Consider the following 27,446-nt stretch of genomic DNA (forward strand, 5'->3'; position numbering starts at 1 on the left):
GAGCTGAGAGGCTGGTGTGCTTTCACAAATTTGTGTTGCTCTCCCTTCCTTAGCTTCCAACTCCACCTGCAATATACATAATGAGTTTGAATGTGGAAATGGTGACTGCATTGACTTCAGTGAAACCTGTGATCGTGTGGCCCACTGCAAAGACAGATCAGATGAAAAGCCATCCTACTGCAGTAAGGTTCTTTCTCTCATTCCTCTTCTTTTCCCCTTCCCTTGGCTAGCCTGCTTAGGGAAAACTTTTAACGCTCTAGACCAGTGTTTCAAAACTTCGGCAACTTTAAGACATGTGGACTTCAACTCCCAGAATTCTCTCAGCCAGCTTCCCTGCTCTAGACTAACCGCCAACCATCCTGGGCATATCTGGAGAAGTTATCCATTGCTTGACAGGGTATCAGGGAGACTTAGAATATTTCTTTTATAGTCTTCTAGCATAAAAAGAGGATTTTTTTTTTTGTTTCGCTCTAACTTCGTAGTTTTGGGGGGTTTTTTAAATGAGATTTGATACATTTGTCACATACCTTTGCATGGGAGCCAAGCTCTGGTGGACAGAATGAACTCATTCAAGGATTGCAAAAGTTGGAACTAAAGAAGATGAATCCCTAGCCCTTCTCAACCCCTAGGCTCTGCTGAAGCCAGGGATTTAGCTTGGCTCTCTACCTTTGAGTGCAAAGCGGAGAGCCATAAAAATCTGAAGCTCCTAGCTGAAAGATAGAGGTCAAGGTGGGGGACTTGTTTCTGTGCATCACAGCTATTCTGCATGTGTTACTTTGTGAATATAGGCAGAACAAGAGGGCAGACCTTGCTCCCCTTTCCAACAAAAATGCTAAATCTCCTGAAATTCCATGGTAGAAATGCCTGTTACATTTTTTTCATCCAGCTCCAAGCTGAGAGAGGAGGTGGAAGTGCCAAATCCTGCTAACCTCCTGTTGGATGTAGAGGCTCCCCAATGCCTGCCTCACTCAGGCAATAATTAAACTGCATTCCATCCATTGTCTTTCAGCTACACACTCCCTGTTCTCTCCGTTGCTTATTTTGCCTTGCAGACAGCCGCAAGTGTAAGAAGGGCTACTTGCACTGTGCCAACAAACGCTGTATACCCATCAAGGACTGGTGCAACGGTGTGGACGACTGTGGGGACAACTCAGATGAAGTGCCTTGCAACAGTAAGCTTTAGAAGGGGAAGCCAGACAAGAAGGACATGCCTGTTAACTTGTTTTCTGAAGCAGTATAATAATACTTAATAACGGTTTTCTGAAACAGTTTAATCGTTAATTTAAAAATTAAATTATTAAATATGTATAGAGAGAGTTGCTGGCTAGGCCTGCACCCCAGCGTGGTGGTGGCTCCTGTGCTAAATCTTTATTTGCCCTCCTTGGTCTTGCCAATCTGCCTCAGCCTAATCTTCTTTGGAAAACTATTGTAAGGATAAAAAGATGTGATGTTGGTACTGGGAGTGGGGAAAACATTCAGGTGGCCTGGGCTTTTTGGAGTGTGGGTTTTTTTTTGTTTTGTGTTGTTCCGTCAATCAAATTGACCCTAAACTCACTGAAGCCCCAATAAGTACTGGATACAAAATTTGTTTTTGTTTTTCTTTGTTTTGTTAGTCCAGTCACCCAGCATTTCCCCCAAGGGAGATGAGCTTTACCTGTGCTAGGTTCTGTTTCTTTTCTCTCCTGGATTCTGCAGCAGACCTGCTGTCTGTCTGCTGTGCCGGTTACCTCGAAATGCTGAAGCGCACACAGCCTCCTTCTCCAACATCCCCCACATCCAGGGTTTGGAAACCCTGCTGTTTTATAGACAGCTGTTACATCCCTAGACTGGGAAATGTTTTAAAGCAGTGCTTCCTAAATCTGGGTAAATTACCCAAAATTGGGTAAAAGTGTTTTTTCTCAAGTTATGACCGTTCATTCAGCGACTGTTCGAAGTTAGGGTTTTGGGTGATGAAGGAAAAAGTTTGGGAAGCACTGTCTTAGAGGGAACAGAGGGAAGTCACCCAGGCATTTGCCAGTGCTCCAGCATTCTCTGCCTTCTGCATGGAGGAAGAGCAAGAGGAAATGAAGGCAGTTGCCATAAAGAGCCTGACTGGGCTGTCCATTCATTCCAGAGACAATCTGTGTTCCTGCTGGGTTCCTCTGCCGGGACGGGACTTGCATTAGCAATTCCAGCCGCTGCAACCAACAGATTGACTGTGAAGATGCTTCAGACGAAATGAACTGCAGTGAGTGTTGCACAGTAGGCACATAAAATAGCTCGATAGATGTCTTTTTCACCAGCCCCAGCATCTTATAATCCTTTGCAGGCTTTGCCCAGTTAATTCACTCAGTCAGTAGTTGAATTCCTGTTGACTTTGGCCAGTGAAGGCCACTCTGCCTTCACAAGGAGGGCTTTTGGATTTCAGATTCCATCAAAAAGATCCCTAATATACTTTGTCCTGGTAGCATAACCCTGGCAGGTGTTTAGCTGTGCATTCTCTGATGGTGGAAAAGTTGGAAGGGGTGGTCACTGTGAAAACCTTGTGAAAGCCTGGATGTTGAACTCTTCAAGAAAATTCAGTAGTGAAGGATCTTGTCATGCCAAACAGGAAAGATGCAAGAGACATCCATTATGCAGCTTCACTATGAATCATTCTTCCAGAATTGAACATGACATTAAAAACTCCCATATTTTATAGCAGTGGATCAGAATTTGATTGCTAGGATATACTGGTAAGAGGGACTAGTCTGCATTGGGAAAAATAGGCTTACCACATCAAGCTGAATGTATCTAGTTCTCTGCTGTAACTGAGGAACTCCTATGTTAGCATCGAATCATCTGCTTTCCATTATATGGTCAGTGATCCTATCCAGAGGAAGGAAAGATACTTCACCATTGCCCCAAAAGCAAGTTCCTATCTCTGATGAAAGGAAGGGCTTCTGGGAAACAGTATGACCTGAGCTAGCTCGCCGGTGCACAGAGAATTGTCTTCCCATTCTTCTGGCAGCTATCTACTGCTATATATGCACACACAAGTCCGTGGATAGAGAGAACATGGGTGTCTTCCTCCACAGAAATGTGCCTGCCTATTTGATACAGAAAAACCGGTCACTCTCCCAGTCGCCCCAGGGAGCCCGTCTTTGTTTTTAAATAATGTTTGTTATATTTTTATTTACAATTGTTTATATTCTAATACGCTGCTTTGGGAGAACTGTTATCCTGAAAGACAGGATATAAATAATTGTAATAATAAGGCTACTAAGGATTAGAAATGTAGGTGACATTATTCTGTGGCTCCACATTTTTTAGCACAACTGACAATGGCATGATTTGTACAAAATGGGTGCCTTTGCTCCATTATGCCTGTTCAGTAAGTGTCACAGAATTTACATATATTCTGTTTGTTTCTTCTCTTTTGGTAGCTGCTACTGACTGCAGCAGCTTTTTCAGATTGGGAGTGAAACATACCAATTTTCAGAAATGTGAGCACACATCCATGTGTTATGCTCCATCCTGGGTCTGCGATGGCAGCAATGACTGTGGTGACTATTCAGATGAGCAGGATTGTCCAGGTAAACATCTCCCAGTGAGAACCACCCTTCGGACCATCTGAGCTCTGAAGGACCTTGAGCTCTGGTGAAATGGAACAAGCGTTCAGAGAACTTGTATATGCAAGCAAGCATGCTTAGCCATTAAGCCAGAGGAAGAATCTTTTCTTGGTCACCTTATCTTTCCCATTCCATTATTTTGGGAAGGAGAAGGACAATCTAAAATTTGAACAACCAGGAAGAGGACTCCCCCCCCCCATTTATCCCTCACTTGGTCCACCCCCACCCCCCCCAGAAAACAGAACTGCCATTTGAGCCTACCTGCACACATACTCCATCTTTTAAGACTGTGCTCCATGTTCCCTTTTCTTAAAATGAGGAAAATGGTTTTACAGGGGAAAAAAAGTTTCTAGTGAGACCAAGGACCTTTACCTTACTCCTGTTTTTGTTTTTTTCACACTGCAGACATTGCTACCCTGAAAGACGGGACATAAGTAATTGTAAGCTTTTGGAATCAGCAGAGCACACTGATTGTTTTTATTGCTGTAGGGTATTTTTTTAGTGATGTGTTTATTTCCTATGGATTTTTCTGCTGTATTTTAGATTGCTTGTAAGTTACTTTGGGGACTTCTGAATAGAAATGGAGAGAGACAGAGTGTGTGTGTGTTTGTGGTTGCTAGTCTACCTATAGATTGAACTATGCCTAAAAAGGCTTTTTGGTTGCTAGCAAAATGTAAAATGTCCTTCTCCTTTGCCTGCCCCATTCATCCATCTAGCTGATGACCAACTTATGAAAAACACCAATATGGAGCCTCTGATCAGACCTTGTGTTAACACTTCTCTTTTTCTGTTCCCACCAACAAAATAAAATACAGTGCATTTTCTATTTTCTATTCCTCTCCCCCCACTCCCCCGCTTTGTCATCTCCAGGCACAAGAAAATCTAAGTGCCCAGCTAACTACTTTGCCTGCCCAAGTGGGAGATGCATTCCCGTGACATGGACTTGTGATAAAGAGAATGACTGTGAGAATGGAGAGGATGAGACCCACTGCAGTAAGTCACTATGTTGTTTTTCTTTCCCATAACTGAGTTTCTAAAATAGTATAATCACTAAATTGTGGAGAAATGTTCCAATTACTTGGACTTCTTTCTGAGAATCTTTGGAATTGTTTGGAAGTGGTTATAACAATGCCCAATATCTTTTTCCAGATAAGTTCTGCTTCCCAGGGAAGTTTGAATGCAACAATCATCGGTGCATTGCTAAACAGTGGGTGTGCGATGGTGCAGATGACTGTGGTGATGGCTCTGATGAAGACCACCGTTGCCGTAAGTTTTCTTCCTGATTTGAAAAGGAGGAAGAGGCAAGCTGGTAAAATGGCTAGAACATAACAGTATACAGGTTGAAATATGAAAAGAAAAATGTGGATGCACTGAGGGGAGTGGAGTAGGATTGGATGGTAATCTAGTTATTAGTTTGAGAGAGAGGTTGAGTAACTGATGCTAAGAATGAGGTGTTTATAACATCATGAAAGGCTTGGCATGATCATGGTTTTTAGATTTAGATTTTTCTTTGATTTTGGAGTTTTTCCTTTCTAAAAAAATGTTAAATCCATTTTACAACTTAGGCTATAGTTCTCTTGTGTTTTCTATCTGAAAAAAGGCAGGAAACTCTTCCATCAGTTTTGAGTAAAAGTGATTGAAGGGGAACACAGAGGGTCCAATAGGAAACTAGAGGTAGGGTATGGTGCTGGACCCTTAAGCTTGCCCATCTACTAGTTTCTCACTCTAAAAATCAACCTATGCAGTCCTGACTGTGATGAGAGATGGTTCATAACAAATGAAGAGAAAAAGAAGATGGTAATAGGTGTTAAAAGGTGGGGTGAACATTTTTTAGGCCAAATAACTTGTACAGATGAGCACAACTCAGTGGAAGATTGAAATAATGCCTAATTTAGAGAATGATTTATGGAGAAATTATTTCTGGTGACATTTCTAGCACTCAGTATGTCTTCCCAACAGAAATTAACAGAATACTGTGGAGTTTCATGATACACAAAGCCAGCCAACCACCCATTATTTCGCATGGTCACTCACACCCTTGTCAACTCCCATGTGGATCACTATAATTTGTTTTCCACTCTTCAGTAAGCAGCCCCTATACTTACTGGACAGTCTCAATATGCCATGTAACACCACTGCTGTGAGAGTTGCACTGGTTATCCGTCTATTTCTGAATGCAACTCAAGGTCCTGGTTACTAGTAAAAACCTCATGTGGCTCACGGTTCAGCTACCTTTGAGAGTCCCTACTCCATTTAGATTTTGCCTGCTCCAGCCAAGAGTACAGGGGATGCCAGCTGAAGATGCTTACCTACATTATAGTGAGGTGTGATAAGAGGGGAGCCCTGTGAGGGTTTCCCTCCTCTGAAACAGCTTTCTTTCCCTCTTCTCCTCCCCCCAGGCAAAGATAGCTTCCGCTTTCATGGCATTCTGGAAGCTTGGCTGTTCCAGAAGGCCCTTGGATTTAAATGTTGTAGAGCTCCTGATGCCTGGAATATTATAATTACTTCTATGATTCATTGTAACTTTAAACTTTAATTATTTAATTTATTTTTATTGTATTTTATTGTTGCATTGGCTTCATCTCTTGCTCCTGTACACTGCTTAAGTCAGTTGATTGAAGTAGTCTATAAATTCATAAAGAAATAACAATTTGCTCAGGATTTAAGAGGCTTTTGATGCTTGGGAAGTAAAAAACAATGCGTTGTTTGTAAAAGGGAAATCTCAGCAAAGAAAGGCTGAGATTAAAGATTTCTTGGTTGCAGTAACAGTTTAAGAAAAACGGTGGATGTTAGAAAGGTTGTGAAAAATATTGGGGAAGGTGGTGTTGAGAAAATCACAACATTCTGAACTTTGATTTTGTCAGTGGATAGGCTCAGTACCTGTTTCTGCTTCTCTAGGTCACACCACTTGTGCTGCAGGATTCTTCCAGTGCCCAAACACCTACATGTGTGTCCCACAACGCTGGCTTTGTGATGGAGACAAAGATTGTTCTGATGGGGCCGATGAAACTGTGGCTGCTGGCTGCTGTGAGTTACCGCTTCTTCTTAACGTTCTGTTTCTGATTATAGTCTCCTGCTGGAAGTTAGATGAGCTCTTGCTGTTACTCATTTCACTAGTTACCTTAAGAGGCAGGTTAAGCTTGTGTTGCATTTCATCTTTATATACAAGATCTTTATATATCCTGGTATACAGTTCTCACTGTGTCTGGGGATAGGACTTAGTGGTAAAGGCTGTCTGTCATAGAGGAAGGAAAACAAAGTACCAAATCCTTCCTTATGACACATCAGCCAAAGCTGGGTACTTCATCCTTTTCTGATGGTTTGGATCACACTGGCTTTTGTGAGGTTCCATTCATGTAAGAGGCTGTTTTCCTATAGTTCTGTTTTGGGAAAGTTAGGGATAAAATAATAACATACTGAGCCCAAAATCAGTTGAATTTCCCTGCCAGTTTTTTATGTTTTTCAAAACCATCACCAGATAGAACATGGCCTGATGTGTTGAGCTAGTTAGATGCCCTGTTTCTACAGTCTGTCATAGGGAGCAGAGAGAAAATTATGCAATAAGAACATCTGTGACTGATGAGGTGAGATTTCAGCTGTATAAATCTCAAACTTGCTTTGATCATTTTCTTAGTAATCATTGGTGCCAATATTTTGGTGCATCTTATTTGTTTCAGTCATTTCAGTGTATCATGTAGTATGCATGAGTTATATAGTTTGCATCGTCCCTGAGAGATGAAATTTCTTCAGAATGGACAGATGTTGACCATTGCCTCTAGTGGTGGTGGTGGGGATAAATTACCCAAAGAGTCAGGGGAACAATTTCCGTCATTTCCCCCTAGGAGATGAAATGCTACTGGGAGCAAAACAGTGGCAACTTGGTTTTCTTTTCTGGGATAGCGGTAAGAACTAATGAAAAATGGAAAGAAGTAGTTCTGTGAATTTGCTCATAGTTTTCTTTGTTAAAAAGTACGCATGTAATATGTTATACAATTAATAAAAATGGATTGCGGTACAATGAAAGGAGTTAAACTGCACAGAGGGATACAGCATAACTGATTTCAGCTGTGATCTGTCATTTCAGTGTATAACAACACTTGTGATGAACGGGAGTTTATGTGTGGCAACCGACAGTGCATCCCAAAACATTTTGTGTGCGATCACGATGATGACTGTGGTGATGGTTCCGATGAATCCCCTGAATGTGGTAAGTGCCAGCCTAGAATTAGTGCTTAACCACGAGAGTAGCCACTGTAATTCAACTTCAATTAGCTTGCTCCCAAATCAGATTTGGCTGTCTGAGGGCAAGCAAAGGCAGCTGAAAGCAAAGTAATTAAATTTTAACTGGTTATTTAATATTATTATATAGGCTATTTTTAAGAGCTTTTGAGCTATGAGGAAGATGTGCAAATTAAGAAACAGATGTGCTGGCATTTTTGGTAGTTCGATTTGAAGAAGTTCGATTATAATTAAACCTTCACCATATGTGAAAAGCATTCTCCAGTCGTTCTCTGAGAGCTCGTTTGCTATAGTGGTTAAGGCACCAGTTACAAACTGGGAGACTGTGATTACTAGTCCCACTTTAGGCACAAAGCCAGCTGGGTGACCTTGGGCCAGTCCCTCTCTTTCAGCCATAGGAAGAAGAAGGCAAGGGCAAATCACTTCCAAAAAATCTTGCCAAGAAAACTGCAGGGACTAGTCCAGGCAGTTGCCAGGAGTCAACAAGGACTCGAAGGCCCCCCCCAAAAAATTCTCTGCTGAGCAAGCTATTTTTTGGGCCCAGAAGCAGGTCCAGACAACTCTTGACCTTACTCTAATTTTAGCTAACAGGTATAGCTCGGACTCTTAAGTTGCTTTGCTTTGCTTTGCTTTGCATGTTAGGCCATTTAGCAATGTATTTTAATGTGTGCTTTTCGGAAGGTTGAATTGTTAGGTAAATTTATAGTTCCCTGAGCCAAATGAAATGGATAAACAAGTTCCAGTCTCAATTTGTCCCCAACTGATTCCCAGATCAAATCAGATTGTCTTCTTTTGGGGGTTTCAGCACATCAGTTGGTAGAGCCCTAGCTTTTCAGCTAGAAGGTCCCAGGTCAGCACTTGGCTTCTCCTATTAAAAAAAAAAAAAAAAACAAGTAGAAAGCAATGGGCAAGTCTTTTCTTTGTCCAAGACCTAGAAGTGTTGCTGTTACTGAGAGCAGTTAGAGTGGACAAATGGATTGGGTCCACCTATCATATTGAACCATGGTTTGTTTTAACCCTGCTCTGTTGATTTACATATAATGATAAGCCATAAAGCATAATTTACAAACCACTTGATTACATAGAGAACACAAAAGCCAGGAATCTTGTCAAAAAGATACATTTGGAAGACAAATGAGAAAGAACCAAGTTGTTAATATTCAGAAGAGAAATGTCACATGAAGACAGACAAAGAAGGCTGGGTACTGAGCACACGGAGTGCACCCCTCCCCCCCCCCATATCCATTCACAGCTACCAGCCTTGGGAATCAACAAGGCAAGCGTTTTGGGAAAAAAGGGGGCTCTGAAGCCCACCCACTCTTTGAGTCATCCTGGATGTAGATTTGGCAGTTTCTGTGTCTCTAGCTCAGTGTTTTTCAAACTTGGTGACTTTAAGGTGTGTGGACTTCAGCTCCCAGAATTGAAGTCCACGCACCTTAAAGTTGTCAAATTTGGAAAACACTGCTCTAGCTAATGCCTTGGACAGCCTAGTTGAGAAGGACGTGGGTAAGTGGGAGTGATCATGTGAATGTGTGAGAGAGCAAACGTACATTAGAACCAGTGAAGTTTTACTGCCACTTTGAATTCATTGGGTCTCCATGTAGTCCATCAGAACCTGAAGTGCCTCAAGGTTTGGTTGAAAGTGATTTGTGTCTATTCCTAATTATTTCCCAGCTCACAGCTTACTGGGGCTGTGTGTCTTGTATGCTCCAGCCACATCTTTCTGGGAAACCCAGGTAGAGAGCACAAGGGGCTGTAAGGTCTTTGTGCCTCAGCAGGCTGCATGTGCATAAGTGAATGACTATAAGCCTAACCTGGATGTGTGTGTAACTCATATATGTATTATTTAATGTGTTTAATGTATTTATGGATAAATTATAAGACTGCAGTACAGGTGTGCTGGTCAGGGACATAAATATGTGTATACTTTGGTATACAGACAATGCCATGTTGCTTGCTGAAAACTCAAAAGTTTTTCAGTAAAAGTTATATAGATTGCATGATGGAGTGAAGGGTAGGAGCCTGAAAATTAATCTATCAAAGATCAAGGTACTTGTGATTGACAGGAAAAATGGAGTGAACAATTGCAAGTTACACATAAATGGTGAAAACAGAGGAAGTTGATGAATTTGTGTACTTCAGTAGAATATTAATTGAAAGTGGGGAAGTGGAGAAGTTTCTAAGACGTACAAGTACTGGGAGGTGGGTAGTATCCAGTATGTTGCAAAGAATGACTTTCTCAAAAGAGGGAACGTGGCTATGGATGACTGTACTTCTATCCACTTTGTCACATGGAAGTGAGATTTAGGGCTGTCAGGAGAAACATAAAAATAAGTTGAATTCAGTGGGATTGGGATACTGAAAAAGCAATTATCATAAAATAAGAGAGAGGGCCAAGAATGAGTAAGCGCTGAATGAATGTAGGCTGAATACAAAAGTGAGTAGCCAGTATGAAAGAAGTATGTTTAGGTAATTTGGTCATGTAGAGGGTATAAATGAGGATCAAACTGCAGAACAGATATACAAAGGAAGGGTGAATGGGGGAAAGGGAGGAGAAGACCAAGAAAGTTGTAGTTGGATGGAGTTGATGAGAACCACAAAAAGAGGGAGGTGGGAAGGTGAAAGAACAAAAGAAAATGTATGAATTGGTGAACAGATTCAGGAAATAAGGATGATTTTCAAGGGTAGAACAATATGGAGAGGTATAGTAAATAGTGTTGGTATAAATTAGATTAGTTAGATTACTTTTTTTAGTTCTTCATTGCCTCCCTACTTCTTACCCTTTTTCTGCACTTTGCATAACATTGCTAACCCTAAAGCGAATAGCATGATGGAGAAATTCTTCAGATGTATGTTGATCCTGTTACATGATAAAATGAAGCACTGTTGCAGCATGGCCTGATTTCTTATCTCCCCCCGCCCCCATTTTTGGCTTTTCTCAGAGTACCTGACCTGTAGCCCCAGTGAGTTCCGTTGTGCTAATGGCCGCTGTCTGAGCAACAAACTATGGGAGTGTGATGGCGAGTTTGATTGCCACGACCAATCTGATGAAGCCCCCAAGAATCCACGATGTTCTAGCCCTGGTAGGTCTCCTGGGGGGTTGGGGGGGGGGGTCACCTATATTTTCTTTGGTTTATAGCAAGTCCACAGTCAGAAAGGGTGAGAACCAAATGAAGCTCTCTTTTAATTGGTCTGTTCTTAACTAGTTAATCTAGTAACGCAGCAGCAGAATTCTGTATACTTTTGAATACCATTGAGAATCTTCAATACATCTAGAGGGAGGAATCAGACTGTTATCTAGTATGTGAGCTTCTGATCACACCACCCTAGAAATATCCTGTCTTGATTGTCAGACTTGTTCCATGCACACAGATCAGTGTAGTACTCAATTTTTTAAAGCTATAAATCAGTACACCCTCCACACTGAGGGAGATTTTGTAGAATCTTTGTCATCTAATTGGAAGAGAACTGTACAAAATCATTATTTGCACTCTTTGAATGAACACATTAAGGTGCAGCCAAAGCTTGAATTATTAATGATAATTCATTAAATATGCTGTTTAGATAGTGAGGTCTTTTTAATATCAACTGCTTTTCATTAAATTGTGTTTAATATTATGGATAGTGCTATACTTGAAACTTTAGAGGGGGAGATCATGCTTTGTGATGAAGCCCTTTGGGTGTCATGTTTACAGAAAGTCGTTTACCCATAATGGTGAACACAACCGTGGCTGGAAACAGGTTGACCCACATGCAGAGAAGGTGGTGTGCATTAGCTCTTGTGGTATGGCTTAAAGCTGCAAATATGGAAAATGGCATGGTGAATGGAAGAAAAACCCACTGCCTTGAGATCAGTCCTAATGAACTGATTCCTCACTATCATTTCAGAGAGCAAGTGCAATGATACCTTTTACCTCTGCCACAATGAGCAGTGCATCTCCAATAATTTGCTCTGTGACAACAATGACGACTGTGGTGACGGCTCTGATGAGCTGAACTGTTTCATCAATGAGTGCCTGAACAAGAAGCAGAGTGGCTGCTCCCAGGAGTGTGAGGACCTCAAAATTGGCTACAAGGTTGGGCTGTAATTTATTTTTCTCTGCTTTGGGGAGGAGGATATATCAGGGCCAGCCCTACCATCAAGCAGTAGAGGTGATAGATTTTGATGTACTGTTGAAGAGCCACAAAATTGTCAGTTATATAGTTTATTGTTACAATTTTCCCACCGTGGAGTCATAAATCAATGGGCAGAATATATGAGTTTCTTGCAAATGGCTACAGGTTCAACAAGACATGGGCACTGGCCAGATTTGTGACGTGGGGAATCTACTTTGATTTGCAATAAACCTGAGGACTTTAGGTAAAAGATACACATGTAGAATGAAAGACTTCTCAGCTCAGACATCTGCACCTAGAATTGAATGTAACTCATAGCCTTTCACCAGAAATCCTTCTGCAACTTCATCATTATAATATAGGGTAGTATTTCAGAGGGAAAAATTATATTATTACTCTTACTGCTGACTCGTCGGGAATGATTGATCCTGGTTGAGGACTAGCAGGAGATCCTTCAGCCTATGCTTCTGCCTATCCATAGCCTATGTCATTCTGCCAGTTGAGTTTGCTGTAGGACAAAGCCAGGAAAAAAATCACTTTTTTTCCCAGTGAGCAAGACAGATTATATTTCCTAGGGCCCTCCCTATAAACCCGTAATGACTTTCTGCTGCCCCTGCAGTGCAGATGTCGCCCTGGGTTCCAGCTGAAGTATGATGGCAAGACTTGCATTGACATTGATGAGTGCACAACCACCTACCCCTGCAGCCAGATTTGCATCAACACTTATGGAAGCTTTAAGTGTATGTGTGCAGATGGCTACATTCTGAGGCCTGATGACCCAACCAGCTGCAAAGCTGTCACAGGTAATACCAACTCTTATGAGCTGCGATGGTGCCTGCCATTTGTGAGTGTGAGTCAGAGCTTTAGGGTATGGCAAGATCTGTTTGGCGGTCCAAGACTTGAATAAGATGTAGCAAACTGAAAGAACGTCTCTTAGGCTGTTCTGATCTTCTTGGAACTAGTCCTGTGCTGTCTCAGCCATAGTAGAAGTGTTTTGAGCTTGGAACACTGCAGAAATAGTCCAGACAGTCTCAGAATACTTCTAGTGAGTCAGAACAACCCATATCAAACTTAGAACCACTGTTTCAGCCTCAAAATATTTCCAATAAAAAACTTTTCTACAGCACTAGTGTATGTGTATGTAGCTTAGCCCTCCCTTGGTGCTGTGTTTATCTGAGAAGTCATCTGGGACTAACACTCAGGCCCCACCACCTGCTTTGGGTTAGTAACTTTGTAATTCCTGCTGTCACTCGCTATCTTCCAGGAGACACCTCACCTAGTATCCTTCCTTTCTGGCAATTAAAAGATCAAAAATGCAAACGTTGAAATAATTTCAATAAAGCTACCTCCTGGCTATATCTCTTATAGCTGGGTGATTAGAGGTTTCAGGGCTTCCTCCCTGCTTGGGAAACTGACCACTCTTACTAAACAATTCAAACTTTTTTTTTAAGAAAGAGATAAATATAAAACTGCTTTTTAGCTTTAAACCTTAAAATGCATACATGCAACATTGTAGAAAGGGATTTATACAAATTCCTTGATCAAGATCAGGAGCTAAACAGAAAAATCTATAAATGTAAAAAAGGAAAAAAAAGATGCTCCAGGCAGACAACAAGCTTGTGCTGAGCTGCTCTAAATAAACTCTTTTTCCCTGTGAGATGGGAGATGATGCCATTTAATATATAGACTACCAAAAGTTTATAAATAAAATTACCATATTCCCAGCCAGCCTGATGAATATAATGCAAGATCAAGGATACCCATTCAGTTTTTTCTAATTTGTAAATTAGAACATTAGACTTGACACAGCAGCACACAGAAAAAGAAACAAACAATCTAACACAAATCCTGGTTAGAACATAGAGCTTTTTCTGTGGAAATAACCGTTTTTCTTAAAGCAAAGACTTTTGCTTCCTTTAATCTGGAAATTCCAACTTTAAATGTGAGAATCTTGAGGGCAAAGTTGTCCACTCTTTTCTCGGCTTTGACCCATTGCTTCTCTTTAAGTTTAGTTCAGTGGACTGTCCATCCTGCCTCCATCCTGTCTTTTTATTTTTTTAAAATAATTTTTATTAAAATAAGATTTTACAGAAACATAGAAAAAGAAATAGAAAAGAAAAAGATTAGAAAGGGGTAAAAGAAAAAGTGAAGGATAACAAAAAAGAAAGAAAAAGAAAGATATCTAAAGAAGCGACTTCCAATCTTCTTTGCAGCAGTTACAAACATAGCAATTACCATCTCCACCCTCCCATATTGCATACCATAATTCCCTTCTTCCCATAAACAAACCTTTTTAATCAATAGATCCTGAAATCAGCAGCTCATTTTTATCCATTTTCAGCAAAAAGTCTATAAAGGGTTTCCAGTCTTTTATAAAAGTAATTGTAGTTCCCTCCTCTGTCTTTTTAAAGGACTTAAATGTTGTATCTCGTGAATAATGGGAGGGATTATGGGAAGTAGCTCTCTGTGTCTACCAGTAGGTGATAAGAAGGTGAAAAATGAGGAAACTGGAATTAGAGGAGCACTGGGAACTTCTAGCATTTAATGACCCTCCTTTGCTTCCTTTACCAGATGATGAACCTTTCTTGATTTTTGCTAATCGGTACTACCTAAGAAAGCTTAGTCTGGATGGCTCCAACTACACATTGCTCAAACAGGTAATGTTGGGAGTGAGGACAAAATATAATGTGTGAACAGATACTAGAATTGTTTGTTTCTTAGCCCCATGTAAGAATGTTTTTCTCTCTTGATGGATTTAGGGGCTGAATAACGCTGTAGCTTTGGACTTTGACTACCGGGAACAAATGATCTACTGGACTGATGTCACCACACAGGGCAGCATGATCCGCCGCATGAACATCAATGGCAGCAATGTACAGGTGTGTTTCCCAGTTCATTTGTCCTGTATGCCTTCTAACTGAAGCCTGTGCTCCTTTCTGAAAGGGTAGGATCAGATCCTCTACACCCAAGCAACTTTTCACTCCTGACTCAGGCAAAGCTCTGCTGAAGTTAAACTCTATCCCTTCCCATACTAGGGCAAAGATAGCTGATCCCTAAATAGGATAGAGGTACCTTTGGCCAGCTCCTCCTTTCTGGCTTTCTTTGATCCATGTTGTTTTTTCTCCTGCACACTTCCAGGTCCTACACCGCACTGGGCTAAGCAATCCTGATGGACTGGCTGTGGACTGGGTGGGTGGCAACTTGTACTGGTGTGACAAGGGAAGGGACACTATTGAAGTGTCAAAGCTCAACGGGGCTTACCGCACCGTGTTGGTGAACACAGGGCTCCGGGAGCCTCGAGCGTTAGTGGTGGATGTACAGAATGGGTAAGTTTGCGAAATGTATTTGGATTTATTTAATTAGTCTGGGTGGCACCTTTATTTATCCAGCACCCGCATGCCTTGTTCATCCCTGATTCCCCCAGTGCATAAACAATGCAATGTTTCATTATTTTACAGTTATGTAGCCTATTAATTTAGTCACTAAAACCATACTGCAAAAGGCTTAATCTTTAGAGTTACTGAACCAGAGAGGGAAATTCTGGGAATAGGCCATTCCTTGACCTATTGCCATCTTTTAGAGGACAGTTAGGTGCTGCTAAAATGACAGGGCAGCAGAAGTAGCAGACCTCATTCCTTTGTGAGAGCCCCTTAGATATAGAAGAATTGGGTGCATGAATTGGCTACAGTTTTTGGCAGCTGTTCTGCAGTGGGGGCCGCAGGCTGTTGCCTTCATAGAACAGGTGTAATGTCCCCAGTGTGTTAAGCTTCTTGGAGGGGGTAGGATCTCTTTTCAGATCTTGTTATATTGGATAGGGAAACTTCTCTCACTTCTCTAATACAATGGATTTGTTGCTGTCCTATTCCAAAACAAATATAAGAGCAAATCTTACTATTGTAACTCTCGTTAGCATTGGCACCATGTCCATTTTTATAATATGATTTTATACTATTGTGAGTTTAGGGTTTTAACAAGGGTAGGAATGATCACGGCTGCATTCCTAAGTTTATGCCATTCCTCTCGCCCACTTCATTTGCTCTCTTCCAGGTATTTATACTGGACTGACTGGGGTGACCATTCCCTGATTGGCAAGATAGGTATGGATGGTACCAACCGGAGTGTCATTGTGGAGACCAAGATCACATGGCCAAATGGCCTCACTCTGGACTACATTAACAGCCGCATCTACTGGGCTGATGCCCGAGAGGACTACATCGAATTTGCTAGCCTGGATGGTTCCAACCGGCACATTGGTGAGTGCGTTGTAAGAGCTCAAGCTCATATGCAGTGAGACTGAGTAAAGTAGCCAGACGTGGGCTCTGAGATTGCAGCAGAAAATCAATAGGATGGTTTATTCCTCCCATGACTTCCAATTTCTCTCTTCGAATGTCCCTATTCCAAAAATGTTTTTCCTCGGCTGGCCTTAATTTTGGTTTTAGAGTCTGTTTTGGGAGCCCCCTCCCCTTTATTTTCTCCTACAAATGTTTTTCCTCTGCTCCTGCTGTGGCACGTTGCAGGGTTCCTTTGTAGGTTCATTCACTGTTACTTTTCAGGCCTCTGCCATTGTATATAAAGTCCACTGTTTGTTTTATTGCAATTACTTACGTATCACCTTTTGAGAGCCAGTAGGATGTAGTGCCAGATGAGGAGTGGGGAATCCCAGGTTGTAATCTTCCTTTAGGCCTAGAAGTCACCTGGATGATCTTGAGCAAGTCCCTTCCTCTCAGTGCAAATCAGCAGCAGGCTCTGCCACAAGCTGCTTGAGAATTAAAACGCCTTGTTGCGTCAGGCATTGAGAGCTTTGCTCCAAGAACTGCGGCAAACGCAGTGCAAAGCAAGCGGACATTACAACTGAGACAAATCCTAGGAACAACAACGACCTGCCCATCACCTTTCAGGATACAAGTCTCACCGAAGTAGCTTAAAAATGACAGCAACAATAATAAAAATTATTACAGAGAGAGAGAGAATAAGTACAACAGTAACCATATTTCTGGGTGCTCCCTATTTAAAAGATTTTTTTCCTGCAAATTATCCTCATATATCTTGTCAGATTTTGTTTGTTGTTTGACTCCCTTGCATTTCCATGTGCTTATGGACATGGCTGTCCTCTCCTCACTTTGAAGCTGTTCAACAGTTATGATGTTCTTCGGAGATGAGGTCTTCTCCGTTGCAGATGTTCCTCAGAATTTTTCACTTCTCTTCTCATGCATACACCACCATTGCTCCAGAAGTCAGTTTAAGAAATGTTGCAAGTGTCTGATTGAGGGATATGTATCTTCTTTTATATTGTATTGGCATTAGGTCAGTTGTAACTAAGATGCAGTTTAAAAGAAAGAAGATAAAATGGTTTTTTTTAATCAGTTAAATACTACTAGAATCACTGTATGGAATTACTTTATCAAAACATTGCATGACAATGGATGACTAGTTATTCGGTCTTTATAAATACTAATCGAGGAAAACAACATCCCACTTTTAGCTCGAACAGATGCCCCAGAGCATTATTGGATGTAAATGATTGAAAAATTCCCTTTAATTTGAAGCATTGAATCTATTGGGAAGGTTAAGTGGAAGCTCTGTGGTATTATCTGTTCTCTTGCAGTATCTATATAAAAGTTTAAGATTAAAGTATCTGGAACAACTTTTTCATGAAGAGGAATAAGTGCTCTAACCACCCTGAAATCAAATTCTTTTTTGCACATAGAAATTGGAACTGGAAGAGTTGCCTCCTGTGGCTATGCGGTGGCATTTGAATCACCTTAAGCACATGGTGGAGTGTAGTTGTTGTTTGGATTGATTGTCCCATGTTGTATTTTGATATTTGTATTTCTTCACTGTAATGACCTTTGGAGTTGCCAAATGAAGAAATGGAAGCAGCAATCTGTGTGGTGATCCCGATAAGAACGGATGTGCCAGCCAAAGATGAACCGTGTTTTCCTTCCACTTATAAATTCGAGTGTTGGCTGGAACAAAGATGTATGATTGGTTTGTTCACAGCTGAGAATAAACCAAAGTTTTAAAGCTGAGTCCAGATTTCCTTGGAGATCTTTGGCAAAAGACGGGATAAAAAACTATGTCTACTCTTTCACTTTTCCCAAATCGGAAGCTGGTTTTGAGAGCAGGATGTGCAAAATTTGCAGATACTTTTCCTGGCTCCTCCCTGCTACTATACCACTATCTAATTCCAAAAACTGCTACTCCGAATGACACAAATATAGTATCACTCCAAGGGGTAATAGAAGGAATTAAAAAATGGCAACTAGCAAGCATGAGGAGTTAGGGAAAATGGAATTGAGTACCTGAAATTTTCCACCCTATTATCACCACCACCCTATTTTTCACCCCAACAAATAGACTAAGAAAATGGAAAGAGGCATTTCAGTTTAGCCCTACCTGTAATAAATGACTACCGTATATACTCACGGATAAGCTAATTGTGAAAATGAACACCTATGAAAATTTCAAAGATCGGCTTGAATGCACAGGTGGTGTGTTTTTCATGGTATTTTGGTTAAAAATTTGAGGGTCAGCTTTTTCATGGATGGGCTTCTCTGCAAATATATACAGTGTATAGATATACATAAACAAATACACTGGGTGAATGAGCTACTCAAATCAAAGCTAAGTCTGAGCAGTGTACCTTTCAAGCATCACAAATTGGGTTAAAAACATACAGTATACATTGCAATGAAAAGCAACCATAATTAATAAAAAATAGCAAGTTATAGCACTAATCCATTCAACAGCTGCCAAGCCAAAGATAACTTCTGTTGCTGTAGGGAACAAATTGTACTATTTTAGCCTCCAAGGCCTAATGGAAAAGATGCATTTTGATGGACTTTCTAAAAACCAGGGAACCCTTTTGGGTAGACAGGGGCATGCTGTTCAGTAGAAGAGGAGCACTGGGGATATTTGTCATTCTTAGCTGTGAATATTTTGCCATGGTATTCAGCAGATACTATCTTTGGTCCATAAGTCCCCAGGGCTTCCCATTCCCATTGCCTAAATTTTCAGTGGTCTCCTTTCTTCCTGCCACCAAGTGAAAATTACTCTTTCTTCTTCCACTGTAGTGCTGAGCCAAGATATCCCCCACATCTTTGCCTTAACCCTCTTTGAAGATTACATTTATTGGACTGACTGGGAGACCAAATCCATCAACCGAGCCCACAAAACCACAGGTGCCAACAAGTCTGTGCTGATCAGCACTCTGCATCGGCCCATGGATATCCACATCTACCACCCTTACAGGCAGCCGGATGGTAAGTGCCTTCTGTAAGGTGCTGAAAAGAGGAAGGAAGGTGTGACACATAGGGGTCAGTCTCAGTTACCATACAGTGGGGCATAGGGCAGTGTTAGACCCAGTAGAATGGGGAAGTGTCCTTCAAGACATGGCCAGTCCACAGATGGAAGTGTAGATTGGTGGTAATAAAAGCAAGAAGCAGAGCTGTTGCATGAGTCCTACAACACCAGGTTGATACTGTGGGTCCAAGCACAGTAAACCAGCTGGCAGCCATTTCAGTGATGGAGAAAAATCCCTAGGAACATTGTTGATCAGGACGTGTTTCCTTTTCTTTTCCTGCAAATAGATTTCATTCCTTTCTCTCACATGCACAGTAACTTCTGCATTCATTTGTTTTTAGTGGGTGGGTGTGTTTGTGCATACAGGAGAAGTTGGGGGAGTGAGGTTCTCCTTATATGTGGCAAAGGACATTGTCGTATCTTTGTGTAGCAGAGCAGGAATCAGATGTAGGGCCATTTTGGCAAAGGTGACACCACCACCTCCACCACCACCATCAGCAGCTATTAATTACTGTAACATACATTTCTGTCCCCTTTCTCGTCCTGTCACTCCTCAGTTCCTAACCATCCCTGCAAAGTCAACAATGGCGGCTGCAGCAACTTGTGCCTACTGTCACCAGGAGGAAGCTTCAAGTGTGCGTGCCCTACCAACTTCTATCTGGGTCCTGATGGTAGGACCTGCATCTCCAATTGCACTGCTAGTCAGGTAACTGGCTGGGGCACACAAACATTGCTCCATTATTTATAAACCCTCTTTGTCAGATGTGCAACTTCCATCTGCTCAAGGGTGGCATCACCTTGAGGGCCACACTCTTAAGTAGCCAGGCCCAGACCTTTTGAGAAAAGGGTGAGTATTTACAAGCCTTAAGGGATCTTTTCTTTTTCTCACTCCAATATCCTCCCAAAGCCCTAAAGATGCAAAAGATATGCCCACTTTTTGCCCTTCCTTTCTGGCCATCATAGCAGAGATGCTGGAGGGTACATATAATCCTTGGGCCTTACCTTTTGCACCCTTGCTCTGTGTTGATACCCTTCATTCACTGCTTTGTCAAGGGATCCTTAACATGCTTCAGCACTGGGCAGGCAACCTTTTGGTGAAAGGAGGGACAATTTTAATTTTTTTGGTGAGGCAGAAACCGAGGACCATCCAAAGATACCATCATGCTGTGGCCTGAATATCTGGAATGGTGGTTTCTGGGGGTTGGAGTGGGAGGTTTCGTATTTTAAGTGTGCCACCAGCTTTCAGAAGCACCATTTCAGGAGGCTCTGTGAGGTACCAAAGAGGGCTGTGGGTCTCTCTTTAGTCTTAGGCATCAAGTTGCCCTTTGCTGCTGTTGCATCCTGGGGAGACTTCCAAGCCTTTGGAATGGAAAGGCTCCATCCAAAATGGTGAACCTCTTTTGGATCTATATAGCTTCCAGCCAGTGTGTATATTCAGTTGATCTTAAGTTGGAGAAAATAATCCCTCTTAACTGACCTCCTGGGGCAAGACAAAGGGGGGTTATTTTTTTATTTGGGGGAGAGCCATGAGAAAATGTGAGGGGCAATTAGAAAATGAGTTCCTATCACAACTTCTGATAGGCATTTCTTTGGGACTGTTTCTGAGCTCCAGGATAGCAGATGGAGTTTGTCCTGAGGTGAGGGCTTATGTTCTTCCATTATTCAGCCATTATTTCAGCTTCATGACCTTTTCTTCCTATCAGTTTGTCTGCAAGAATGACAAATGCATCCCTTTCTGGTGGAAATGTGACACTGAGGACGATTGTGGGGATCGTTCAGATGAGCCCGAGAATTGCCGTAAGTGAACCTTTGGGAGGAGACTCAGGTGGAAGAGACTCTTACCATCCTTGCAGATGGAGGGTAACCTTGGCTGAAAACAGTCATTGTGGGAGAGTGCCTAGATAGTAGTTTTGCAGCATTGAAATGAGTAAAATTTGTATCTGGTGTTTGAACCTGGTAGGCACTTAGGTTGCTCTAGAACCATAAGACAAAGTCTCCTTTGAATTGAGCTCTACTTCTGTTGATTTTGTGGACACGTCTAAGATTTTGGCAACAGTACAGAAACAATTTGTCCAATGAACAGAAAGGAGTAAGTGCCTGGTATCAAATGGTTGTAAGATTGGCTACTGGCTGGCCAGCTTAAAAGAAAGAAAGTAGACAGACAACTGTCTTAAATCATGACAGATTGTTGACCCTATTAGCCCTGATGTGGGAGCTTTGGGGGCTCTTGGAATGTTTGGAATACTGATAACATGTAATGAGCATTTTCACAGAGTAGCTCTCAGAGGCTTGCCTATTTACCTGCATAAAAAATGGATGAAGTTGCTTCCTGTCCCCCAATATCAGAAGCTATGAATACTCTTCCAGATTGATTGATTGATTGATTGATTTTATTATTACATTTGTATGCCACCTATCTCCCCCAAATGTTGGCCTCATCACTCCATCATTTTTCTAATAGCTGTGGGCTGCATGGCCCATAGACACCAGATTGCTTACCTAGTACAGTGTAGTCTGACTGATGGTGATTCTTCAGAGTCTTAGTCAAAAGTCTTCCCCTTCATCAGCTGCCTGGTCCAAACTTGCACATGGAGTTGAAGCTAGGGACCTTTTGCTTGGAAATAGGTACTCTCCCAGCGAACTAGAGTTCATAGGGAGCTTCTCCCAAGGCATCACATCCTGCTTTCCACTTACTCTTTACAGCTGAATTCAAGTGTCGCCCAGGGCAATTCCAGTGCTCTACAGGAATCTGCACCAACCCAGCCTTCATTTGTGATGGGGACAATGACTGTCAGGACAACTCAGATGAAGCAAACTGTGGTAAGAATCCCCAGCCATCCTGGGTATTTCTCACACCATTCCACAGAAGATGTTCAGGACACCTTGGGGACATTTCAAATAAGCCATGTTAAAACATAATGCCTTATTTTAAAAGTTAGAAATTCAAAATCATGAAAGATGTGAGATGATCAAGCCATCCCAAATTCACCATCGAGTCACTCAGAAAAGAGTGAGAGCACTTGGTTGTTGTTGTTTTAAATTAGTTATTTCTCAGAGCCCAATCTGAAGATTAGAAAAAATTACCTCCATCCCTATCAACTCTCATACTGCTTCAGAAGCCATCCTGGTGTCACCATCCCTCTTCATCCTTTCCTTTCCTTCCCTTTCCTTAACCTTTCAAATGGTTGAAGTGGCAGACCAAGGAAAACAAAAAGATCAGAGGCAGAGCTGCTCTTTCCTCCCTTCCTCTCTGTTTCCCTGACATTTCAGAGTAAAGATAAGACGTCTAAGTTCATGGGAGAGGTCATTCTTTCAAGGATCACCGCAACGGAAATAAAACCCATAAGAATTTTGGACAAAATTTAGGATTCAAGGGTGTAACTGGTCGGCCTTCTCTTCCTTAAAGCTGGTTTCATTTCTCTCTGATAGAAGTGCACGTCTGCCTGCCCAGTCAGTTCAAATGCACAAACACCAATCGCTGTATCCCAGGCATCTTCCGTTGCAATGGGCAAGACAACTGCGGTGATGGAGAAGATGAGAAGGATTGCCGTAAGTGATGCTCAGAGAGAGAGTCGCTTTTCCTGGCGGTCTCTGTGGCAGGCTTGTCAAAAGATCAGATGTGCTTGCATGATTAGTACAACCTCTGTAAATATCCTGGGGGCTTTGCATGTATTTATAAGCCAAATTACCATTTACTGCTAATTCTGCACCATGCTAGTCAAGTTGCACACAAAAAGATGGAATTTTGCAATCTGTAAAATTGCAAATAATGCAAAATAAGTAAATCTGCAAGTCTCGAATCATTCACTTTGCATCTGATGGTTAGGGTGAGAAACCGGCTGCTTTTTCAGGATGCCAAAGCCCTGATCCTTAGAAAACTGAATTCAGTTTAGAAGGAGAAAGTCAAAAGATGTGGAATTAAGTACCAAGAAAATACTCATTTTCTGCAGTGGAATGACAACATCCAGCATATATAATATCATTGACTGATCGCGTAGGAGTCGGCATTCATTTCAGGGAGCTCCCGCTCATTCTGTATTATATACTGGGCTTACCTCCTGACTCCGCTTTCTTCTTACAGCGGAGGTGACTTGCGCTTCAAACCAGTTCCAGTGCGCCATCACCAAACGCTGCATTCCACGAGTTTGGGTTTGTGACCGTGACAATGACTGCGTGGATGGATCTGATGAGCCTGCCAACTGCAGTAAGGCGCTACGCATATTATGGGAGCTGGCCTTGAGAAGGGAAGAAATAGTTTGGTTTCCCCAAGAATTTCCAATGTGTTTCTTTGGTCTTCCTTTGTATATTTGAGTTACTAACTTGAAATCTGAAAAACTAGCCAACGTTTTAATGGCATTAGTTTTTGTGGACTATAACGCTTATTGAAAACAACTTGGTTTTCTGTAGTTGAATATTTCTGAAGTGAGAAGACCTGTAATGACTAGCTAGTTTTTCTGGGTCTTGGTTGCAGTGTTATTGACATGCGCAGTTTTCAAACAGTGCTTGATGGGAAAAGCAGTCTGCTTGTGCCTCATTTTGGAGGGCAGAGTCAGTTGCCCTCCAGTGCCCTTTAATTTCCTCAATCCTTTTCACTCATACAGCACAAATGAGATGTGGTTTGGATGAGTTCCGGTGCAAGGATTCTGGTCGATGCATCCCAGCGCGTTGGAAATGTGATGGCGAGGATGACTGTGGGGATGGTTCAGATGAGCCCAAGGAAGAATGTGGTAAGTTGACTCTGCCATGGCCAGCTGGCGATGCTTAGAAGGGATAGGGGCTGGCAGGCGGGCTGGCTAGCTCTGAACTTCTGTATGCACGTCCTTGTTCCAACAGATTTGGTCAGATACACCCTTTTCATGCAGGGTTGGGTTAAACTCTTTTGCTAACAGCCGCTGGTCTCTCATCTTAATCCATTTCTGGACACCTTCCATGCTGCCCATGGCGTGCTATAGTGAGGGATAAAGGTTTTGCAATGATACAATGAGCTTGTGGGTCCCTAACTGCTCCACGTACTATTAGAAAATTCTCCTTGGGAGCATGTGTGAGTTGGTTTTTACACCATATATTCTTTAGCAATGCTGTTCATTTCTGATGCTTTTTTCTTTACCTCCCCGCACCGTACCTCCTTCCATTTTAGATGAGCGCACTTGTGAGCCCTACCAGTTCCGCTGCAAGAATAACCGCTGTGTTCCAGGCCGCTGGCAATGTGACTATGACAACGACTGTGGGGACAACTCGGATGAGGAGAGCTGTAGTATGTGCCCACTTCAACCTTACGCTACCATGTTTGCATGTGGGGAGGGAGACGTCCTTTTCTTATTTACTCATGCCTAATTTTAGGCAGATTGCAAAACAAGTATTATTGATGGAAAATGGATACTGAAAGAGTAGAAAGCAGGTATCTTTTTGCATCGAAAAAGTTGCCATTACTGTAAGGAGTGATAAAGAATTGAGCTAGAGAAAATACTGGCTGAGTTTCAAGTCCAGTCGTGTTTTTCGCTCAGCTGTAATTTGAGAAGAAGGGTGTTGTGTGCTTCTTAAGTCACACACCCCAAAGATGCTCAGTTAGATAAATCTTTTCCTTGCATTTCTTCTATGCCAATTCTTGTGTCCATCTCAGCTGGTGGTACCTGCATTAAAATAACTTCTTTGCAATTATCATAACCCCAACCAGGTGGGGCTGAAAAAAGGGAAGGGAAGGACTTGTGCATATCTTACCAGAATCATTTTTACTAAACTACCCTAAGTAGTCTTTCTACCTAGAAGTTTTCTTGGTATAGAACATCTTCACCTACTCTTCCTCTTCACAAGAGAACTAATAGAAAACATGTTCAGATGGCTGCTTTGGTTTTTTTAACAGCTGTAGGCATCCCTTCTTCCGACATTAAAAGAGCAATATTTTGGGGTAAATTGTCCAGAATGCTCACTTGTTGAATGCTCTGGATACTGATCAGGCTGGTGAGGCTATTGAGATGTTCAAAAAGATGATCAGCCTTTGGTATCTCAAGCTGGGAGGGAATTTATAAAGTCAAACTTTCCATTGGCAAGTTTTGTTTTTACTGAATGGTAGTCATTCTGCTATCACTGTTTGGTTGAACAGGATAAAAAAGCTGTTCAACAGGATGATAAAGGGGAATACAAGTCAGGTGAATGTTCTGTCACAAGATGATGCTTTCTTAGAACACTTTGGATGTTATAAGGAGGCCAGGCCTTCAGCAAGAAGTTTAAATCTTTAAAATAGCTGCCATTCCTCATCTCTTCGCCTTCCCCACCAACTCCTGTAGATTCTAGAACCTGGCTTTCGAATTACTTCTTTTGGTTTGTTTCCTTACCATATTGTGTAATTTGAGTTTGTGCCATTTCACTTCATCTTATGTTTTTCTCCATTTTCACACTGTCGTATCGGGGCTTGCAGAGGTAGGTTTCTGTCAAAAATGTTTCCCTTCCCCTTTAAAACTCTGTGTTGAAAGGAGGGGGAAAAAAAGGATGGTTTGGAGGTTTCATCTATGTTTCCATGTATTTGCCTCTCTATTCCTTTTGCAAGAATTTAATGGAGGTTTCTGTGTGTGATGCTTGCTTAGCTCCTGGAGATCTACTTCTTTTTCCAGTCCATTCTGCCACACAAACCAGGCTGAACTGTCTTACTTCTTAATGTCTCTACTATCCCTTCCTTTGTTGTATGAAGTGTTTTGAGAAAGAATCCAAGGCTGAAGTGGCCAATTGTGACATAGTTCCAAGTATACATTCAGTTTCTCCTTAGTAAACATTTGATGATCAATGGGTACCAAATGGGGGTCTCCATGGGTTCTGTCCTAGCATCCCCACTGGGTCAGACTGTTTTTCTGAAACTCTGAAGATTCACTTCCCGTCAATAAAGATAGTATCACTGTAGAAATTGCCCCTCTATAATGCAATTTCCTATGTTCAAAGCAATTGTAATAATGCCAGTGAAAACAACAAAATATCCAAGTTAGATCACAAAGTTGAAAGTGAAAATAATATCTGCTTGGTTCTGTAAAATGTAGGTGATACTTTGCCCATGAAATTTTTATGTGGGAGTAAGGTAAGGAAAGAACCAGGAAATGGTGTTGAATCTCCCATTGAGGATCTCTAGATTAGGAGTGGACAGAACGTGGATTGGAATCTTCTGGTAGAACTCTGGGTGATTTGCAATAGTTTCACAAGTGTTTCTTGCTCTCAGTTGCATAACAATAACAAAACAATGTCTCCTATCTCACTCCCTCACAGTTAGGCAAAGGTTAAAACAAAGATTGCATAAAGCCAGGTGTGGATATTATGTGAAAGGATTGTGTCTTCAGTTCTGGTACTGAAACTAATTCTTACACTGAATATGTGCATGCTTTTTCTTTGAATTTTAAGTACATTCATTCACTGTACTGCATAAGGTTCCTCTTGATGAAACTCTCTTTTAAAACAAGGTATATCCCCCAGTGCTGAAGTTATCTCTCCTTGATCTAATTGTTACCAGGAGCAGAGACTAAGAAACTTGAAGCTGTTGCTGTTTTCTGTAGCAGATTTGTACTTGGCATTTCGTAATCTCTGGGAGGAACCTGCCTGTCACCATAAAGCTGGTATGGTGTGACAGGCAAACTCTTCAGCTGTCAGCTGAACTGGTCACAGCTCACAGCTCACAAGCCAAGATAAGATAGTTGAGCTGAGATGGTTACCATCGTACAGCAGAAGCTGCTGTTGTAAATAGTACAGTTGATACTGTCGAAAATCATTGTCTTGCTACCTCTTTCTCTCTACGCTCACCCAAACTTTTCTTTGGCTTCTCCTATGTTCTGTTTCTAGTCATACTGAAGTCAAGAATTTGCCGTGTTACAATAATCAGACTACTTGCACTGAGATGCACTGAGAATAAGCAGCAATGTTAATCTGTGAATTGTAGAGTAGCCACAACTCCCTCTATGCTTGTTGAAGTTTTCCAGCTCATGGCCCTCTCTGCTTTCTCTGCCTACAGAGCCCAGGCCTTGCTCTGAAAGTGAGTTCTCTTGCGCCAATGGCCGTTGCATTGCAGGCCGCTGGAAGTGTGATGGGGACCATGACTGTGCCGATGGCTCTGATGAGGTAAGACCCAAGTGTGGAAAGTGACGAGGATGAAGCTGTAATAAGCAAGCAGCAGCCTTCACATAGCTGTCTGCCATTCAGCTTGAATTCTTACTGTAGCCCTCACCG

At 41.8% G+C, this 27,446-nt stretch overlaps 1 protein-coding gene across 3 annotated transcripts in view; it reads left to right on the top strand.

Moving 5' to 3' along the window:
- Nucleotides 1-27,446, top strand: part of LRP1 (LDL receptor related protein 1) — a 304,990-nt gene that overhangs the window by 255,186 nt on the left and 22,358 nt on the right. For all 3 annotated transcript variants that reach the window (XM_088137949.1, XM_088137950.1, XM_088137951.1), the window contains 24 exons: nt 54-182; nt 1,053-1,172; nt 2,114-2,227; nt 3,405-3,554; nt 4,461-4,583; nt 4,740-4,856; nt 6,489-6,617; nt 7,675-7,797; nt 10,772-10,912; nt 11,718-11,905; nt 12,565-12,748; nt 14,517-14,602; nt 14,705-14,824; nt 15,084-15,271; nt 15,993-16,198; nt 19,019-19,207; nt 19,805-19,953; nt 20,951-21,044; nt 21,951-22,067; nt 22,677-22,796; nt 23,329-23,451; nt 23,849-23,974; nt 24,385-24,501; nt 27,232-27,338. In XM_088137949.1, the coding sequence (XP_087994075.1) occupies nt 54-182; nt 1,053-1,172; nt 2,114-2,227; nt 3,405-3,554; nt 4,461-4,583; nt 4,740-4,856; nt 6,489-6,617; nt 7,675-7,797; nt 10,772-10,912; nt 11,718-11,905; nt 12,565-12,748; nt 14,517-14,602; nt 14,705-14,824; nt 15,084-15,271; nt 15,993-16,198; nt 19,019-19,207; nt 19,805-19,953; nt 20,951-21,044; nt 21,951-22,067; nt 22,677-22,796; nt 23,329-23,451; nt 23,849-23,974; nt 24,385-24,501; nt 27,232-27,338 (3,260 nt within the window). The remainder of the gene's footprint in view (nt 1-53; nt 183-1,052; nt 1,173-2,113; nt 2,228-3,404; nt 3,555-4,460; nt 4,584-4,739; nt 4,857-6,488; nt 6,618-7,674; nt 7,798-10,771; nt 10,913-11,717; nt 11,906-12,564; nt 12,749-14,516; nt 14,603-14,704; nt 14,825-15,083; nt 15,272-15,992; nt 16,199-19,018; nt 19,208-19,804; nt 19,954-20,950; nt 21,045-21,950; nt 22,068-22,676; nt 22,797-23,328; nt 23,452-23,848; nt 23,975-24,384; nt 24,502-27,231; nt 27,339-27,446) is intronic.

This window comes from Python bivittatus, unplaced genomic scaffold (genome assembly GCF_059951505.1).
Source record: "Python bivittatus isolate LINGU-HERP-01145 unplaced genomic scaffold, Pbiv_v1 ctg000220_np1212, whole genome shotgun sequence".
NCBI lineage: Eukaryota > Metazoa > Chordata > Lepidosauria > Squamata > Pythonidae > Python > Python bivittatus.